This window comes from Patiria miniata, unplaced genomic scaffold (genome assembly GCF_015706575.1).
Source record: "Patiria miniata isolate m_02_andy unplaced genomic scaffold, ASM1570657v1 HiC_scaffold_11, whole genome shotgun sequence".
NCBI classification, from domain to species: Eukaryota; Metazoa; Echinodermata; class Asteroidea; order Valvatida; family Asterinidae; genus Patiria; species Patiria miniata.
This window is the reverse complement of record NW_024037049.1, coordinates 6,674,542-6,694,036: the sequence shown is the minus strand read 5'-3', so window position 1 is coordinate 6,694,036 and position 19,495 is coordinate 6,674,542. Positions and strand designations below refer to the sequence as shown.

General features: G+C 40.9%; 1 protein-coding gene across 6 annotated transcripts in view; it reads left to right on the top strand.

Annotated features, from left to right (window-relative positions):
• Window positions 1-2,629: 2,629 nt before the first annotated feature.
• LOC119743212 (ubiquitin carboxyl-terminal hydrolase 34-like) overlaps window positions 2,630-19,495 on the top strand; it is a 140,423-nt gene continuing 123,557 nt past the window's right edge. For 4 of the 6 annotated variants that reach the window (XM_038219632.1, XM_038219623.1, XM_038219614.1 and 1 more), the window contains exons 1-6: window positions 2,630-2,872; window positions 14,471-14,561; window positions 15,705-16,245; window positions 16,640-16,693; window positions 18,290-18,439; window positions 18,583-18,650. In XM_038219632.1, the coding sequence (XP_038075560.1) occupies window positions 2,824-2,872; window positions 14,471-14,561; window positions 15,705-16,245; window positions 16,640-16,693; window positions 18,290-18,439; window positions 18,583-18,650 (953 nt within the window). In that variant the 5' untranslated portion in view covers window positions 2,630-2,823. The remainder of the gene's footprint in view (window positions 2,873-14,470; window positions 14,562-15,704; window positions 16,246-16,639; window positions 16,694-18,289; window positions 18,440-18,582; window positions 18,651-19,495) is intronic. The other 2 variants (XM_038219640.1, XM_038219607.1) reach the window with 1 other exon arrangement.

Genomic DNA, 19,495 nt, shown 5'->3' with positions numbered 1-19,495 from the left:
CTATGATTGGTCTTAAAAAGACAAGCATTGGTCCGGTTTAGGCTCTTCTCGTTGTTTTAAGTTCCTGAATAGGACACGAACCGGCCAGTGCCGCAATCAAGACGGTATTGGCTTGCTTCTGGTTTTGTACCGTTTATATTGTACGGTATTGCCTGCATTACAAACCCATAACAAGCTGGCATCGGCGCAATACCGTCAAATTGAAATAAAAAATCATTGAATATAGTGTAGAATTTTCTTGCACGAATAGGCTCTGAAACGAAATCGAATGCTCTAACTGCAATTTAGAAACCGATATTCATACCAACTCACTTAAACCTCACGAAATGGAATGAACATTCTTTCCGATTGAATGAACTAAGTTGCGAAATTGGGCAGGAACTTTTACATAGTTCGCATGGAAACGTTCAAAAATGGCTTCTTAGTGTTTGCCCTTTCTCTTGCTATAATTGTTGACAGAATGATTTCTAACCGTAATCACCCCAAGAAACATAGTATGAAAAAAAACCCACAATATTCAGTATTTCAACCTTAATAGGCCTATAGGTTTTCCCGGCCAATTAATTTCAGAAGAAAACAAACCGTTCATCAGATTCGTGCAGAATTTTCGATTTTGTTCATACTGGGGTTTCTTTTTCACTATTATCGCATTCAGTTTCGTTTTCGTGCACACATGATTTTGGTTTCCCAATCAGGTTCGTTTTAGTCATTACTATTTCGTTTATAGGCATTCAAGACTACATTAACACCATTCTTAAGTTTAATTTCTACTGTCTTTTTTTCCAATTGGTGCAATCAAATTAGAAGTCATCGAAGGATATAGGATCTTTTATCTGCGTGAGTTTTTCTTTTTTTGTACTCTAAACTTTAGAGTCAATCTATTTCAAACTCTGAGTGTTATACAAGTCATTTAGGTTCTCCTGGCCAATTTAAAACGTTTATCATTCAAATTCGCCGATTTTAATATTCAAATTCGTCCATCAACATCGATTTAGTGCACTTTTGTCAGACAATTTCAAATTTAGTTCAAACAATGAGCACACGTTTTCGCCCCGGTGTATTCGATTTCGGCTCGTCTGCGCCAAACTTTGTTATTCAGAAATCAAATTCGTCTAATGCCACACAATTTAATGATAATTTTGTTCAATTTCGTCATGCTTCATTGTGATATCTTCAGTTCAAAGTATAAATTCCGTTAATAAAAGAATTCTCCAATTATTTCTTTCCTTGTATCTTCATAAAATTGAACGGCTGGCCGGTTAACATCTTCCAAATCGGCCATTTCCAGGGCGCATTGTAAGGGTTTTGGGGCTTGGTTTTCATATTCCTCGTTCATCATAACTTTCTATACCATTTTGCGAAATGGTTACCGAATACAAATTATCCGAAATTTTAGGGGGCACATTTATGCTCGAGGGGGCACATTTATGTCCGCAAAAGGGGCACTTCGGTAAATCTGGGGGGGGGGGGGGGCAAGCATACGATATGTGTGTTGTGAGAAATGTTTTGCTTATTCGGTTTTCCCGGCTATTTTTAAACATTTTTCATCCAAATTCACCAACTCCAACATTCAATTTCGTCCGAAAAAAAATTCACACGCTTTTACTTTTAACTTGAAAACCAATTTAGTCATTTACCATTCAATTTAAAGTATGGTCACCCTCTTTACTCACCGAGTCGAGAATGTTCGTCACTACAGATTAAATTGTCTGTTGCCGAATGGCAGCATTCAGAGATCGAATTCGTCTTACATAAATCAGTTACACGAATTTAATATCTGAATAACAAGGTTTTGGCGTAGACGAGAAGGCGGGGCGAAAACGTGTGCACATTGTTTGAATTTGCTTGAACTGAATTTGAAATTGCCAGACAAAAGACGAAATGAAACATTGGAAGTGCACTAACTCGATGTTGACCCGTGGCGCACCCAAGGGAGGGGGCGGCCCTCGGGGGGTTATTTATTTGTTTTTAGTCCCACGATTTGACCGTGTTGATATGTGTGTAGCCTATTTTCGAGTATAGGGGTGTAAATGGCGCCACCAACGTCAAAATAATCCCCTCCCCCCTCAATGTATTTTTCTGCGGCCAAAAATGTTGTGCAACATAAAAAAAAAAATCAAATTTCTAAAAAAAAAAAAGTGAGCCCCCCCCCCCCCCGCCAAATCCTGGGTGCGCCACTGATGTTGATGGACGAATTTGAATATTAGTAACGGTGAAGTCGAATGATAAACGTTTCATAATAGCCGGGAAAACCGATAGTAAGTTTTCCTTGCATAGTTTTGTTTGATGATGAGAGGTACTGTACGCTGATAAATCGATTATTAACAGATTTGTCTACTTACCACCATCAGTCTACGAATCTACTGCCTGACTCAGGAATTATTTGGAAGCCTGTAATGTCTAATCCAAAAGAAAAGTTGGCCATATGGTTCAAGGTTTCTTTTCTGAAGTAGACCGTGAGACGGTGTCCCCAATCAGACTAGTGCGGTCCCTAAAATTTGTTTGGAAGGCAAATTTGAAACGAACCCGAGGTTTGAAAAAAAAACCCTACGTGTTGAAGGCACAGTTGGAACCAACCCGAGGTTTGGAAAACCCCTACGTGTACGCACGACGGGCACCGCGGCACGCGTTAACACGATCCCAGAATTCAATTGAAGCAAAATGGCGGGGGGAACTTGTGTCCAAGGCGGTACATAAAGCTGAATGGAATTGAAAAGTCAAAGAACTTTCGTAATAATTGTAAATTAAGATTTTAATTGTGTGCTTAAAGAAAGGCAGTGAACTTCAATAGTCTGTACAATACGAAGTAGGCCTAGACGGAAAATGGAAGGCTGTGATACTTGTCGTGAAGTATTTCGTCTTGTGTCATCATGTAAGTTGACCAAACAGACCATCATTCAACATGTTCAACGTGAGTCGTGATAAATCATGACCATGAATATTGACTCGGCCTAACGGGGGTTTGTGTAGTTGAGGACACTTCCGTTTTTTGTTATTCTTAAAAAAGTTTTGTCTCTCCCCCAAAGTCTGCAACCTCAGGAATAGCCCCATAAATGTGACCTATTTACTGGACTGCCTCCGTAAACATAGGCCACACATCCACATCATGTACAAAAACGTGTCGACTTTGCCAAATTTTGATTTTCACATTTAGGCTTACTTTGTAGGTTTTTTTTGCTTTAGAAAAATAGAAGCATTCTCACCCTCTATACAGGCTAATCAGAAAGTGCTGCCTTTTTCAGATGTCTAATTTTTGTGAAATTTCATGTTGAAATTTTGATACGCAAACGTGTGCAAATCCAAAAGTATCTGGAAATTTCACGAAAAATGGACATCTGAAAAAGGCAGCACTTTCTGATTAGCCTATATAGAGGGTGAGAATGCTTCTAAAGCAAAAAAAACTACAAAGTAAGCCTAAATGTGAAAATCAAAATTTGGCAAAGTCGACACGTTTTTGTACATGTGGATGTGTGGCCTATGTTTACGGAGGCATTCCAGTAAATAGGCCACATTTATGGGGCTACATCAGGAAACGTTCTCTTAATTCATGTAATTATACTGACCCTATTTTTTTTTTAAATTTAGAACAGTAAAATGACAGAAAAATCGGCTTTCTTACCTGATTTTCCTGTAGGCTATAGGCCTAGTCGTTTATAGTATTATTATCGTAGTCCGAGTAACTAGGACTCTATCATGTCTATGAATCGCCTCTTTTAACATTTGGACATCATGGACATGGTCGAGAGTAGGGTCCGAGAATCATGATCATAGCTAGTCCCACTAACTAGTAACTGGGGCGCTCGAACTCCTTTTTTGACATTTGGGATGTTGGTCTGTTGTACTACTACTAGCGTCCCACTACGGAAGTATTGTCAATTACAATTTCAAAGTTCACCACAAAAATCAAGCAAAATACTTGACAAAAATACCTTTGAAAGCACCTACTGGCATTTCCGCATGTCAAAGACAAAGTAATGGGACTTCAATGATACTCACAAATATTTTTTTGGGTTGAAATCCGTGAAATTCAACCACTATTGCACAGACTGCACATGCACAGACTACAGTCGTAAGCGCATCCCCCGATCTACATGCGGAGTTTGTTTTTCGGCACTCGTCGCGGTCGTGTCCCGGCCCCTGCTTCAAGTACGTGTTTGTATGTGTACATGATGTACGCCCATACTACCATCTAGACAATGCGTTAGTAGATAAAGCCATAACGTTTTTGAATGATCGCTGTATGATGTCTGTGCAATAGTGGTTGAATTTCACGGATTTTCAACCCCAATTTTTTTTTGAGTATCATTGAAGCCCCGTTTCTTCATCTTTGACATGTGGAAATGCCAGTAGGTGCTTTCAAAGGTATTTTTGTCAAGTATTTTGCGTGATTTTTGTGGTGAACTTTGAAATTGTAACATTGACAATACTTCCGTAGTGGGACGCTAGTACGACAGACCAACGTCATCCCAAATGTCAAAAAAGGAGTTCTAGCGCCCCAGTTAGTGGGACTAGATCATAGCCATATAGGGCAGATTTTATGGACGGAAACCAGTTCAAGCTAGTTCCCGACTCCCTATTATCGTTCAAAATGCACTTATGTTTACAAACGTGCTCCAGTCTATCATTATCATAATTGATGCATCGCGCGCGCTCGGTAACGGAATCGCACTCGGAATACGGGGACCATCGAGTGAACGCTGGGCATGAAGACCACATTGCAATTCAAACACGCAACGGAAATTTAACGTGTTCACGATCGCGAGGGGAGTTCTCGGGATTGAATGGGAAATTTCACTTTTCATCAGGATCATAAGTAAACTTCAGTACAACCATCTTAATTATCTTGGTTCTTGGTTCTTGGTTGGTTCTTCTCCTAAATACTCCACGTTGGAGTTTATACAGGAGGCCAGAAACACCGGGGCAAACCCCTTCTCTTAGCGATAAGTGTTTACTGGGTTCTTTTACGTGCATTTATATAAGACACGGGACCTACGGCTTAACGTCCCATCCGAAGGACGAAGCAACAATGGTTAAGTGCCTTGCTTAAGAGCACAAGTGTCCGCCGGCGGGCTCGAACCCACGTCACTGTTGCCTCTGAAACACCAGAACGTGAGTCTGGTGTTCTTAACCGCTAGGCCATCACACCTAGGCCATTATCGATGTCTACTTGTACCTCAGGTGGCGTATCTAGTAATTTGGAGGCCGTTTTGAGGGTGAAATCTAATGTTTTTATTGGGCAATGTTGGGTTTTGGGGTCAATGACATATAATGCATATAATGATTAGCTTGGACCCCACTATCGCCAGACCATGTCCGAATGTTAAAAAGGCGATAAGTTGGGTCCAAGTTACTCGGACTAATCTCTTTCAGAACCATGTCATTTGCAATATAATCCTCAAAACGGTGAGAACTGTCTTAAAACCTGGATAATAATAGTTGCTAAACTTTTTCCAGTACTTGAATGATGAATAAAACCAGAGATGTTCACTTACACTTACTTACACTTACACTTAACCCTAACCCACCTCACTCCTCCAAAATCCTCCTGGCAGTTTTGGAGGATTCTAGAGGATTGAGGATGAATGGTGATTGAATCAAATGAGGATTCTGGAGGATTGAGGATGAATGGTAATTGAAGCACATGAGGATTTTGGAGGATTGAGGATGAATGGTGATTGAAGCACAAGAGGATTTTGGAGGATTGAGGATGAATGCATTTTGAGGCAGGACTGTCTGATGATTTTGAAGGATTTGGCGTTGGTTATCCTTCATGTAAACACAAGTGCAAACTTTTGGGATGAGGAGGATTTTGGAGGATTGAGGATGAATGCATTTTGAGGCAGGACTGTCTGATAATTTTGAAAAATTTAGGCGGAGTTGCAAAAATTTCGGAGGATTTTGGAGGATTGAAGATGGTTGTAAGCAACAAGGGCCTAGGGGGTTAGGGTTAAGGTATGATGGGAAAAGAATAGGCTTAATGCCTTTAAGACTTCATATCCTTTTGGGCTCCAGTAGGAATCTAGCTTATTCTTGAATAGGTTGATTGACTTGGCATCCACTACATGTGCTGGGAGACTGTTCCACTCGTTGACTATTCGGAGAGAGAAAAAATTCTTCATGCAGTTCAGTCCCTTCTTTAGTGCTGGCTTGAACAATTTGTGACTGTGACCCCTGAGCTGATTTGAATTCCTACTGAATAGCTTGCCTTCTTCAATACCTTCCAATCCATTGAGGATTTTGAATGCCTCTATCAGGTCTCCTCTTATTCTCCTTCTCTCCAGAGTGGTTAGTTTTAACTCGGCCAGTCTCTGGGAGTAGGGTTTGGACTTCAAACAAGGAATTATCTTGGTTGCTCTGCGTTGAACCTTCTCTAACATTTCAATATCCTTCTTTAAACTAGGTCTCCATGCTTGGATGCAGTACTCTAGTGAGGTCGTATGTAGGTCTTATATAACACAGCAAAACATTTCACGTCAAAGTGCTTGAAGGTTCTTTTAATTATCCTTAGCTTAGCCATAGCCTTGTTTGTGGCCACTGCACACTGCCTGCTGGTTTTGCAGTCTTCTGTTATTATGACACCCAAGTCCTTCTCTTCTGTGTCATGCGGTATTATTTCCCCTCTAAGTTGGTATTCTTCCCCATCGTTTGAGTGACCCATGTGCATTCTTTTACATTTGCTTGTGTTGAACCTCAACAGCCAAGTTTCTGACCACGTTTGCAGTGCATTGAGGTCGTTTTGGAGTATGGTCCTGTCTTCTTCCTTTTCAATGTGTCTGTACAACTTGGTATCGTCAGCAAACATTTTCACCTTGGACTTAACATTCTCAGGCAAGTCGTTGATATACAGGACGAACAGGATGGGGCCTAATATCGAGCCCTGTGGTACTCCACTAGCCACTGCTGTCCAGTCAGACTCCGCATCCCCTACTGTGACCATCTGATTTCTTCCAATGAGGAAGTCCTCTATCCATCGCCATATTTTCTTCTCCACTCCATATGATCTTACTTTGGACAGCAACCTCCTATGTGGGACCGAGTCAAATGCCTTGGAGTAATCAAGGTACACCATGTCGACGCCACCTCCTTCATCTATCATGCTTGTCACTTCCTCAAGGGTCTCCAGCAAGTTAGTTAGGCAAGATCGGCCCTTCATGAATCCATGTTGGTCTTTGGACAGCAGATCAAGCTCCTCAACATGCTTCAAGATTGCTTTTCGGACAATTGCTTCCATTATTTTGCATGGGATAGACGTTAGACAAATAGGCTTGTAGTTCCCCGGTGACTTTTTAGATCCTTTCTTAAAGATGGGGACCACCCTGGCTGTCTTCCACTCCTTAGGTAATCTTCCTTCATCTAGGGACTTTCGGTATATGATGAACAGGGGTTTGGCCATCTCTTCGGCACACAGATTCAAGACGCAAGGATGGATACCGTCTAGGCCAGGTGATTTGTCATGCTTCAGCCTTTTCATCTGTTCCTTGACGTCATCGATGGTAAACTCATTCCTTGGTTCTAGCTCTGGAACATCTCCATCTGGTTCATGGGTAAATACAGATTCAAAGAACCTATTCAAGACATTCGCTGCCTCTTCCTCTGTCTCCGTTAATTCTCCGTCCTCTCCTTGACTCCTTCCAGTCTGGAAATTCCAACTTTAACTTTTTGTTTAGCTCTTACATAGTTGAACAGTTGCTTCTGCTCCTCCTTGAATTCTTTCATTAGCTTTCCTTCATAGGCAGCGTGGGCTTTTTCCACTATCTTCTTTGTTTCATTCCTCTGCTTAGCATCTTTGTAGTCTTTGTACCGTTGAGTCTTCCTAAACGTCATGTATATCTTGTGTTTCTTCTTTACCGATTTCTTCACATTTGCTTTCATCCATAGTGGCTTGTTTCTATTCCTAGGCTTTCTTGTTGGGACACATTTCTTGACTGTGCTATGATACTCCTTAAAAATATGCCATGCTTCTTCGCAATCTGATGCTTCTAGCTTGGAATCCCAGTCTATATTGGCAAAATTTCTCTTGATTGTTATATAATCACAGGCCTTGAATTTGGGAATTTTTAGGGCAAGGCCACTTTGGCCTTGAATGAAGCAAAATTATAGAGGGCACCAAGGCCAGTTGGGAGGGCACCAAGGCCAAACTAATATCTGCAGAAGGGGCACAGAGGCCGGCTAAAAAGAAATGCGAATTTATATCGGCGATCATGTAGTTTATGGCACCTCTTTAGTTTCGATCAAATTTGAGTAACAGGTGTTTTTATCATTCAAAAAATTACCTTTTCAACCTAAAGCAGACTTCTCTCAGCTTATATGGCACCTGTTTTGTAATTTTGAACACTTTTTGGGGATAGAAATTACGTTTTTTGTAAGCGGTTTTATGGTTGGTGACGTGCGATCGCCATCTCTATTTTCGTGTTGCGTTTTTTCGTTGTCGTTTTCCCTCCAAATTCCCCTTAAAAAATCGAAACCCTTCTCTCTATCTATAACCTACCTGCATGTTCTTAATGTGGCTTAAAAGTTGATTTTGTTCTCTTGGGGAATCGGGCCCATAATTAATACACGATTACCATTTAAATGTCCGCTTTTGACAATCGGAATTCGGAACGCCATGTGCACGCGTGTTTTGACTATGCCCCGAGCTCGCTTGCCTCGTACACGAACAGCAATGTGTTCTGTATGTACCGCGCATGCAAGCACTGAGAAAAAGAAAGTCTGTTGACTGCACGTAAGATCTGCCGTACTTACTCCTGCTGGTATGTGTGTGTACGAATACAGACATATATTTTTGCGGCGGGGGTGTCGCTACTTGAAGTATCGGCACATACAGGAACTGGAGATTCAGTTGTCAGTGTACATTGTACGTGTGTGTACATCATGTACAGTGGGGAATTGCCGGTGTTTGGCCGGCCGGCCACGGCCGTACTGCGCGCGTGTGATTGATTCAGCGAGATATTAAGACAACTGATCGGGCTGGCATGGCATCGAAATACATTGTCAATGTGTGGAAAAACAACTGGAATCAAGGATTGTAGTGGTTTTAATAGGCTGATATATGTTTTTGCAAAAAGGGCACGACGGCCAAGGTAATTATGGGGCAAGGCAAAACTGGCCGTGAAGACAGGGATTTTTTGTGGGGCACCTCGGCCAGTAAGAAGGCAACGACGGCACTGGCCGTCGTGGCCGTCGTTCAATTCAAGCCCTGTAATCACCTTTGGCATAGTTCAGTCTTTCTCTACTTGAGCAGATTGTGTCAGAGTGGCAAATATATGTCCAAAGTAAGCTGTCATGGTCACTTCTGCCCACTGCTGCTGCATGTGTAACACTATCGATGGAGTTTTCGTCATTGCTGAATACAAGGTCCAGTAGTGACGATTTTTGACCTACTCAGCTTCTTGTGGCATCTTCTACATGTTGAACCAGCAACAGATCTTGTGTTGTGTCCATGAATAGCTGTGGTTCGGAGTTAATCCCGGCATTGACGGTGTTAGTGGTCCAGTTTATTCCTGGATAGTTAAAGTCTCCAAAGACTAGCTTGTGAGTAATATGAGGAATGGATTCCATCACCAGTAGCTGTTGCCTCAATGCTTCATTGTTTTGGTTGGTACTGTTTGGGCTTCTGTACACTAACACCACTAGCAGATTCTCCTTCTCACTGAGCTTTACCTTGCACCATATCGATGTTTCCATCTCAATCTCTTCCAATTTGTAACACTGTGCCGCATCAAGGGATTTGTGAATGCACAACAAGACTCCACCTCCTACTCCATTTCCTCCTTCTTTATCTTTCCTGAACAGATTGTATCCTTCAAGTGTTATTTCACTATCTAGTATGCTGCTATTGCACCACGACTCTACAATTCCCATGACCTTTGGTTGGTAGTATACAAATATTGAATGCTTCGAGTGGTGTAGTAAAACTAGCCTCCCAAGGTGATCCATGGACATTCTATTTTCCCGAGGCAAAGCCGAGGGAAAATAGAATGCTCCATGGATCACCGAGGGAGGCTAGTTTTACTTCACCACGAGATAAAGCATTCAATATTTGTTTTATAACACTTCACCCACAGATTCTGCTTGGTTTTAATATATTAAATTATTTAAATCTGAACACAGTTGAAATAAACTTCAATTTCAATACAAAATTGGTGGAAAATGTATTTCTCTCTTCCAAACTACCCCTTTGCGAAATGTTTGAACCCAACTCTGTGGCGCGCTCTCTTTGGAACGCGCTACGTGCTACGCGCAACGCGCACACCAGCATGCATTATTTTGCACACAAATACTGCGCCGTGGAAATAGTACTTTGGTTGCTAATGTTATAGTACTTTCGTTGCTACGGGTATAGTACTTTTGGCCGTGCACAGAAAGATAGCAAAAATAGAAAGTGTCATGTGACTCGCTCTCGGCCAATCAAGACACAGAATCTGCGGGTGAGGTGTTATAAATCTCAATATTTGCTTCTAGTTCATGTCTTTTGTTTATTACACTATTGGCATTTGTGTAATAACATCTTATGCCACATACAATGTTTTGTATATCCTCCTTACCCCCTGTGCTTTCAGGCTCTTTGGTACCTGTACTTTCAGGCTGCGTTGCCTCATCAAGTGCATCGTGCACGGTGCTATGTGCATTTCTTACGTTGATATGGAATGTGCTGTGGGCTGTCTTTTCTCGAAGGCCTTTAGACCTGTCACCTCTGCTTGATGTGACATCTGGGATTGGTCTACTCCTGGTAGCATCCTTGGGTCTATTTCTATTGGACTGTGTTGTGTGCTCTTTGTTATTGCTGTGCTTCTTTGCATCAGCAATTGAATCAGACCTATGGCTTTTAGGTTCTGTAGTGCAGGTCCGTGCAATAGGTGCAATGGTGCTCTTTTTGTATGTACATTCCTCATGATGACTTGATTGCTGATTAATTTTCTGTAGACGGTGTGATGTCTCTCCGTCTTTCAGATGGCTGCCCACGAAAGGATTGGTCACTCCTCACAATTCTTCCATTGCGGATGACGATGTCATTCTCTCCCCTTTCTCTTCTGGCAGCCAACTCTGCACGTAATTTCCTGTTCTCCTCCCTCTCTTTGTAGGTCAAATCTGGAGTAATGAATACTTTGTTCCATGACTTATTATCACTTGTCTTCAGTTTTCTGGCCTTGGTTAGTGCTAGTTTCTTCACTTTTCCATTACTGACTGTAACTCTCAGCAATCTAGGTTTTCCTCGTCCTTCTGCGGTAGTCACTCTCTTGCCTAGCCGGGTTGGTTGCAATACCTCGGTGTAATCTAGCTCAAGGTCACCCAAGATATTTTTAACTTGATCCACATCATGTGACTTTCTTGTCATCTATGTCATCACTTTCGGACTCTGGAATGTTATGGAATATTAGATTACTCTGTCTATCTTCCCTCTGTTTTTGTTCGTTCAAATACTTTCTCTTCAATCAGGTCTTCCATTCTGTTTTCTTCGGTGACCATGGCTTTCTCAAGTCGCATGAAACCCTCAATCACTGGGTCCAACTTTTGATTCATGTCCATACTGCTTTGTCTTGATCTTGGTGACATCAAAGGTGATCTATCTTGTAGGAAACATGTGACCACAGGGAGGCACGCGTCACAGATCCATAGGAGGTTGTCCTTGTTCTTTTTTGTCAATGTCTTGAACTCTGTCATGTTGAAGCCTGAACAAACTTGATGAATCCATCTTCCACACTTGTTACACTGTATGGCATTTTCATCTTCAACAATCTCTTTTTGACATGCAATATGTAGACAACTTGCTATGTTACCTTCTGCCTGGGTGGTCTTTGGTTTATTTTGAGGATCAGACTCACTATCAGTCTTAAATGTGTGGCCCTCGGGACTCCCACCGGTACTGGCGGTAGCATTGTTTACATCGGCCGCCATCTTGGATTTCTTGACTTTGGTCTTGCCATGGCCATGATGGCCACCTGATTTTTCAGCATTTTCAGCAGTTCCAGAGGCTATCCGCGATGTACGAACCATTGTTAAAATATGGGGTCTAGGTAAAGCACTAATAGTACACTACACCAACCTTTTTGGTCCTCTTCTCTCCTCAAATCTTGAATTTTCTGGTACGAATCTAAGACGATCTCGAATACACGTCTGACCACTCAGGGCGCCCTCAGTTCAACCTGATGCACCCCTGTAGGCTTCAGTGGGAATTGAAAATACAAATGGTGGTGGTTAGGTTCACATAGGCCTATCTTTGGGAAGAAAAGAGAAATTTCACCTTCAATTCGAGAAACATCCTCGTCGCACGCGCCGTGTTTGAGGCTGCCATTTTGAATTCAGGAAAAATGACTTAAGTGCATGGCTCCTGCCTGGCTAGACTGTTTCCCGGGCCCCCTAAAAATATTTGAGTCAGAAGGACAGTGGCAACAATAGGGAACCAGACTAGCTCATGGCTAGCATCAGACAGAGCAATCACAGGGCGCTTCGATTGGTCGCCTCGATTGGTCGCCTCAATGGGCCAATCACATGGCGTCTCGATTGAGCGTCTCCTCGTTGACCAATCAAAGTGCCCTGTGATTGGTCCATCTGATGCTAGCCAGGAAACAGTGTAGCCAGGAGCCATGCCCAAGTCAATTTTTCCTGAATTCAAAATGGCAGCCTCAAACACGGCGCGTGCGACGAGGATGTTTCCCGAATTGAAGGTGAAATTTTCAAATCTTCAACCTTGGGAAGCAATGTACGTATGGCCCAGCATGCAGAGTCTACTCCAGTGAGGGCCATAGACTAGGGCTAGACTAAGTAGACCTACAGGCTACAGTCTGACAGTCGTTTTCCTAGTTCCAGATTTTTTTCCTAATTCCGGATCGCTTCAAATAACTTAATAAGCCTTATCGTTGACCTTGACCTTATCGAAGTCTGGGGCGCACAATGAATAAGCACTTTCACGGTAATATGCGCCATCTTGTTCACGGGGCAAAAAGAACACATGTTGCTGAGCATGCATGATAATCGAAAACTTTTATGCTTGCAAGTCACCATGCGTTCATTTCAATATATGCTAACAACATTTTAACAACGTGTGTTATTTTTTTTATAGGATTCCAGAATATAGTTCAATAGTGTATCATTTCCCTATCAATCATTTATATCCAAAAAATTGCCAATTTACACCATAAAATTTGAAGAATTCCAAGCTTAGTGGGAAAAACCATTCGCAGTTACGTGCATTGTTATCAGGCAGACAGGTTTGCTTATCCTGGTCGTCAAGGCGGCCGCCGAGTTGTCGCATGCGCGAGCGAAATTAGGCCTAACGTTAGGCCAGCATTAGACCTGTGAACGTGGCGTCAATAACAACGCCATGCGTATGTGTGTAATTATAAAAAAATTCAACGTGTTCCAAATTTTCTACATTTTCTAAGTACTATACACGTCAATAATACAGTGAATATTCCAATCGGCGTAAAAGTCGGCATTCCAAATAAATGTGACTTTTTGGAGAGAGAATTATGGAGCCGATCCGAACATTTACAACTTTTGATCTTATCACACGGGTCTCTGGTACCCCGAATCCTGTACGCGCAAAATGATAGGAGCCCGCCGTGTACATGTTAGCTCTGCAGAACGCTGTAGAACACATGCCCGCATACGATTAGATGGTTCTTGTTTCGCCTGATTGATCGACGGCTGTTTCATGTCGCAGCCAAATTGACAACGTTTTAGACAAGTTTCCAGTCCTCTCACCGTGCCTCGCTACGAGATTAATTAATTACGTACGTCTCATTTTCCTCTTTGAGTCTCACATAATTAATTAATCTCGTAGCACAGCGAGGTGAGAGGACTGGAATCTTTCCCGTTGTTTTCCTAAGCTGCCGTTTGCTAGTAGACACGTTAATTCCAGATTTGTTTGAATGGTTAAAGCAGTGACGTAATGTGGAATGTGCCCAGTACTGATGTCCCGAAGAACAAGTATTAACAATGGTCATTGGTCGCGGACACCATCTTTTGAGATCGAGTGCAAAACCGTTGCCACGTGTGTGAATATCGATTATGTAGATTGGCTCCTGCCTGTAAATACAATTCTGCATTCGAAACAACAGTAGAGAAGTCACCTGCATGTATTCTGACCAATCATGAAGGGTAGATATGATCGATATGCACAAGTGTGGAAATGATTTCACCTCACTCCAACTTGAAAGACTCATCACTTCACAGACTTGTCCTTCAGGATCACATCAGCATTGGCTCACTCTGCATGACGTCATTCATTCCTTTTCCATAAAAAATAATCAGGAATTAATGTGTCTACAAACGAATGGCAGCTCTTGGAAAAGAATTGGGAAATTTCCACAAAAATGAACATAATGATGTCATCATGACAAAACTTTGAAGTAAGCATTTACTGTGGATTGACTATAACCGCACAATGTTTTAACATCGTTTTTAGTCGACATTTGTTTATGGAAAAAACATTTGTTGGTGTTCCATAAGTTTTACTGCTTGATTTCAGATATTGAAACATGTGGGGCTGGTGAAAAATTTGATGTCAGGAAAAAAGATGTTTGGATCCTGCTGGAGTTCTCACAAATATGGGGTCAGAGGTAAGTACAATATATCTTCATGCATCGTCATTCTGTGTGGTAACACTCGGGTATATACTGGATTGTTGATGCAGTGTTAATTCAAGTGGATTGAAGTGCAAGTATTGTGGATTTAGGAAGCCACACTATGTAGAGTAATTCACATCAGTGATCATGTCTCACTACATGTACACTACAAACCACATAATGATCTGAATAGTAAATGTCTGTGCTGTAGTAAATGCCTATAGAAACATTTACTACTCAGAGAGTCTTGGTTGTTGGGTTGTGGATTAAGTCTGTTCTTATGTACAGGGAGGAAGCTGGTGTATGATTATACACATGCTTTCCACCAAAACATTGTCAAGCAATAACAAGATTTCAGACTTTTCTAATATCACATATAATATTGGTGTCATACGGTCCAGACCAGAATAATGCAGTCTTTCGCGATAACTTTTGGAAGCTATTAGTTGCTATTAGTTAGTGGGTTTTTATTTCACTCCATAATAGTGCATTCATTGGCCAATCAGGATGCCATACACGTTCTGGCCCTGTACATACGCGTGCAAGACATCGACACGAGGTGTCCCTGTCCCTCTGGGGCCCAGGGGAGATCTTTTTGATTGTTTCCTTCAATTCTTTAACGCCCATGTTTTACTGATTGGTAAATGTGAAATGTTTTTTTATGTTGCTGCTGTCATTTTGATTAAGATTATCTTTATCGGACGTTTGTGGTCCGCTGTTGTTTGGCGACCCATTTTCTGGACATGGCTGACTTGCCAACTCACGTGGGAAGCTCATTGCGATTTCTCAATACCTTTAGGCCCATGTTTTGTTGATTTGTAAATGTGAAATGTTTCTCATGTTGCTGAGCACTGTGATTATTTTTTCGGACTGAAAAAAAAAAAAATCTTGGGGGACGGGAGGCTGTGCCGCCCATTGCTTCCTTCCCAATCGGAACCCATTTACATCCCAGTACTTACATCTTCAAAACCATGCAGTATCTACATAAGGATAGCATTGCCAGATTGCCTGTGATTTATTTTGGATAATTGACCCAACCTGCATTGGTTGGGTTGAAAAGTCAAGGTCAGTAAAACATAAATGTTAATATGAAGAAAGATTTGCATAATTTGTTTCATGTTGTCATTTTGTCCATAGGCAGTGTAGTTGTCTCTTCAAGGACTACAAGAATTTTGAGAGGCTCAATAATCTTGTTCAGCTGATTTTGCGTTTTGCAATCAACATCATTGCTAACCCTACACATCCACTTGGTGATGTTGGTGACAGCGAGATACCAGATAAGGAAGTGTCTGTTCAAGAGTCTGAGGAGAAACCAAAAGAGGCTAAACTTACAGAAGAAGTCACTAGACAGAAAGCAGAAGTGGAATCAAGGAACCCATCACCGGAGCATCAGAAAGTGACTCAAGACCATTCTGTAGTGTCAACAGATGCAAACAGTAGTACAAACAACGAAAGTGCTTCAAGAATAAACAAACAAGACCAGATCTTCGATGACGAGGCAAACCCAACAAAGAAGGAAGAAGAGGAGGAAAAAGGAAACGTTGAAAACAAGGAGACATGTGCCGAGGTCTGGAATTTAGAGGAGGAAGAAAAGTTACTTCAGTTTGTGGCCAAAGTGTTCCAAATGAATTTCCCCATGTATGCAGCACACAAGCAGTATTATCATAGCTTAGCAGAGGTAAGATTCCTCCCATGTATATGTACATGTATCTCTGTCTCATTCATATTTTGTTTCATAATCAGAGAAATGTAGAAAGTCTTCTTGTGGTATAATCAGGCGATTCCTTCTGAATACTGTTATGTACATGTAGTGTTTTGCCTACAACAGTTGCTTGTTCATGCATGTATGCATACATGTGTATTAAATTTGATACCATGTAATACATGTACCATGTAAGCTTCTAAAGATTATCTTTATCCAAAGACATTGTTTGTTTCCTCTTGCTCTTTCATCTGCATCATCTCAATGTCCTTCGTTACATCATAATAGTTGACTAAATTTTGAGAGCAGGCAGGGCATTTACATGTAGGATGTACTTTAACTTCTCTTTTCCTGTTGTTTTTTTCCTCAGCAGGAAACATCTTGTCAGGAGGCAGAGGCCTTAGGCAATTACTGTGACATGAACGTAAGTTAACAAATAGCATAACTTACTTTAACACGGCATTCAAAATACCTTAGACTGTTTAACTATTCGTATTGGTTGATAGCCTGTGAAATGAATGTTTTTAAACCACCATTCAAAACATTGCAGGATTTGTGCTAAGCCTACATGTAGCTTCTTCAATATAAAATTTCAAACTGCATTATTTTCTAATTGAATTAAAAACCCCAGAAGCATAATTAAATGGCTTTTCACTGATACCGTTTTTTGCCTTTTAAAAAAGGTACCACGTTGCAGTGCACAAATATAATTGCCCGATCAAACCCAGATATTCAACAAACATGTTTGACATCCGTTTTTGCAATTCAGTGTCAAGACATTTAACAAAATGACATGTTATATATGTAAAATAACATGCCCATTAATTAAGGAATTTTGTTGGATGTTCTTATATTTTCAAATAGAATTTGTTGCAAACCTTCCAATCTAATGTCTTACTCTTAACCCTAACCCCCTAGGCGTTTGTGGCTAGGAACCATCCTTAATCTAGCCTTTCGCCAAAGCAATCGTGGCTTACAGCTGCGCGTGTTTGGTCTTGCGCTCCAATCGCTTGTCTAATGCCAGCAAGTTAAGCCACGGTGGACTTGGCGAAAGGCTTTCCTCAATCCTGCAAAATCCTCCAATTGCCACCTTGCACATTTGTAACAATTGGATTCAGCCTCAATCCTCCAAGATCATCAGTTATTTCTTGAAGTTGTTTAGTGGAGGGGTGACCAATTCCCAATTAACAGTCACTGTTAATAGGTTGAGGTAATGCTGACAACATTCAGAAGCAGTGCGGATGATATTGAGCATAATATTTACAGGTCTCTATTATGCATAACTGAACATAAACTGCTGGGTACAGCTTACGAACTTGACACAACGCATTGCCCAAATCAACCGACACTTTCTTGCCATTCAGCCTCAATCCATCAAAATCCTCCAAAACCATCTGGAGGATTTTGGAGGTTGGAGGAGGGTTAGGGTTAATCTCAAATGCAGTTTCTGTGCTATTTCACCCCCAGAATAGATAATGTTTCTAAATTGGTATTTTTTTACCAATACAAAAGTTATGGCTTCCATTTAGTTATGAAGTGCATATATAAGTATAATTGCCTCACAAATTTTGAGTTGTATGCATTCTGGCAAATTTGACAAAAATAGTGTTTCACAGGGTAGACTGGTTCAAACCCTCCTCTTAGAATGGATAGTGTGGGGACAGGTACAAATATCTACTCACAGGGCCGATATGGTTGTGCGATACAGTAAGCAAAACTTAAAGGTGTTTTCAGAGGGTTGCAGAAACCCCAAAAGAACAAAAAAGAACCCCCCAAAAAGTTTTTGTGTAACAATAAACCATGTATAAGGTCGAGATTCATTTAGAGCAAAAATAGAATTGGTTGAAGAGCACAGTCAGTATATTGTGGGGCAGTAAAGTGTGGGGCAGCTTGCCTCTTTTTCCTTTATAATACAACACTCATGGGTCAAAATTGTGATGTAGAGTATTTTTGTGATGTACAAATGTGATACAAAATACATTTTTAAATTGGACATTCTCTTTTTATTGACTCAATTCAGGATCTTGACGTACCTATCCACCTACTGCGAAATGTCTGCTTTTTCTGTGATAGTAATGGTCTGGCAGTCATTCGTCAGTGCTTTGAGGCAGCAACCCCTGACTCTCTACCGTTCTCTCTTGCCCATGCAATCATTGCCATTGTGGCAAATGTAAGTTAGTTCACAATTTATTGTATGATATATCAGAATGCATAATTTATGGCTTTGATAACCAGATATATGGTCTATTTGGTATATTATCCCTAACCTGGAATAAATACATGTGTGTCAATAATACCAAATTTTTTTAACAGCTTCGCCTGTGGTTACATCTCCATGCTGTCATGCAGTTTGTTGCCCCATTGAGAACACATGTTATAAGGTAGGCTGTCTCAGCTTGCTCATCCTGTTTTGTTCATTCAGTAGTGTTAACTTCAGATAATAAATGGGTGGAATTTTGAGACTTGATTAAGCAACACATGCACATGTGTTTGCTGACTCACTTAAACCATCAAACTCATTTATAAAATATCATTTGGGGAGTTCAAACTGACAAGAAATCAATTTCAGTTCTTTGGAATCCCTTGACTGAATTGATTTTCATTTAACGTGTACATATGTAGGCCTATATGTTAAATTGAACCATTCATTAACAATGCCATGCCTGTACCTGTATGGAAGGCTTTAATATTTGATGACTAAATGACAATTTTTTGTATACTACAAAATTTTCTTTGTCGATTAGTATTCCTCCATATTTGCTAATTTGTTGAATGCTACTGATTAAGAATGCTGCATATTATTTTGCTGTCAGGAAACTTTATGCGTGGAATATAAAGGCAAAATGTACTAAGTCTGATTTTCTTTTTTGGATCACCAGTATCAGATATGAATTTCGAAATCTAACGGTCAGGTTACATTTAAGTGAGAGGGTTTGCTTTCAGCGCTATCCTTAGGCCTTTAGGTTGGTTAGGGTTTGCCATGTTTGGACATTTGTTTTTGGAACATCAAAGCAATTACTATAGGAATACAACTTCTTTCTAACCTGTTATTGGTTAGTAAGCATTACCCAGTTGTAGACCCTCTGTCTGTAGATGCTGACCCAGACTGCTACTAGGCTGCAAGCTTTCACAAGGATTGTTCTCTTTGAATGTGCATTCTATCTTTGAAGCCCTTGTCCAGATGCTGAAATATTTACAGCAAGCTGAATTTGTTTTGGGCCAAACA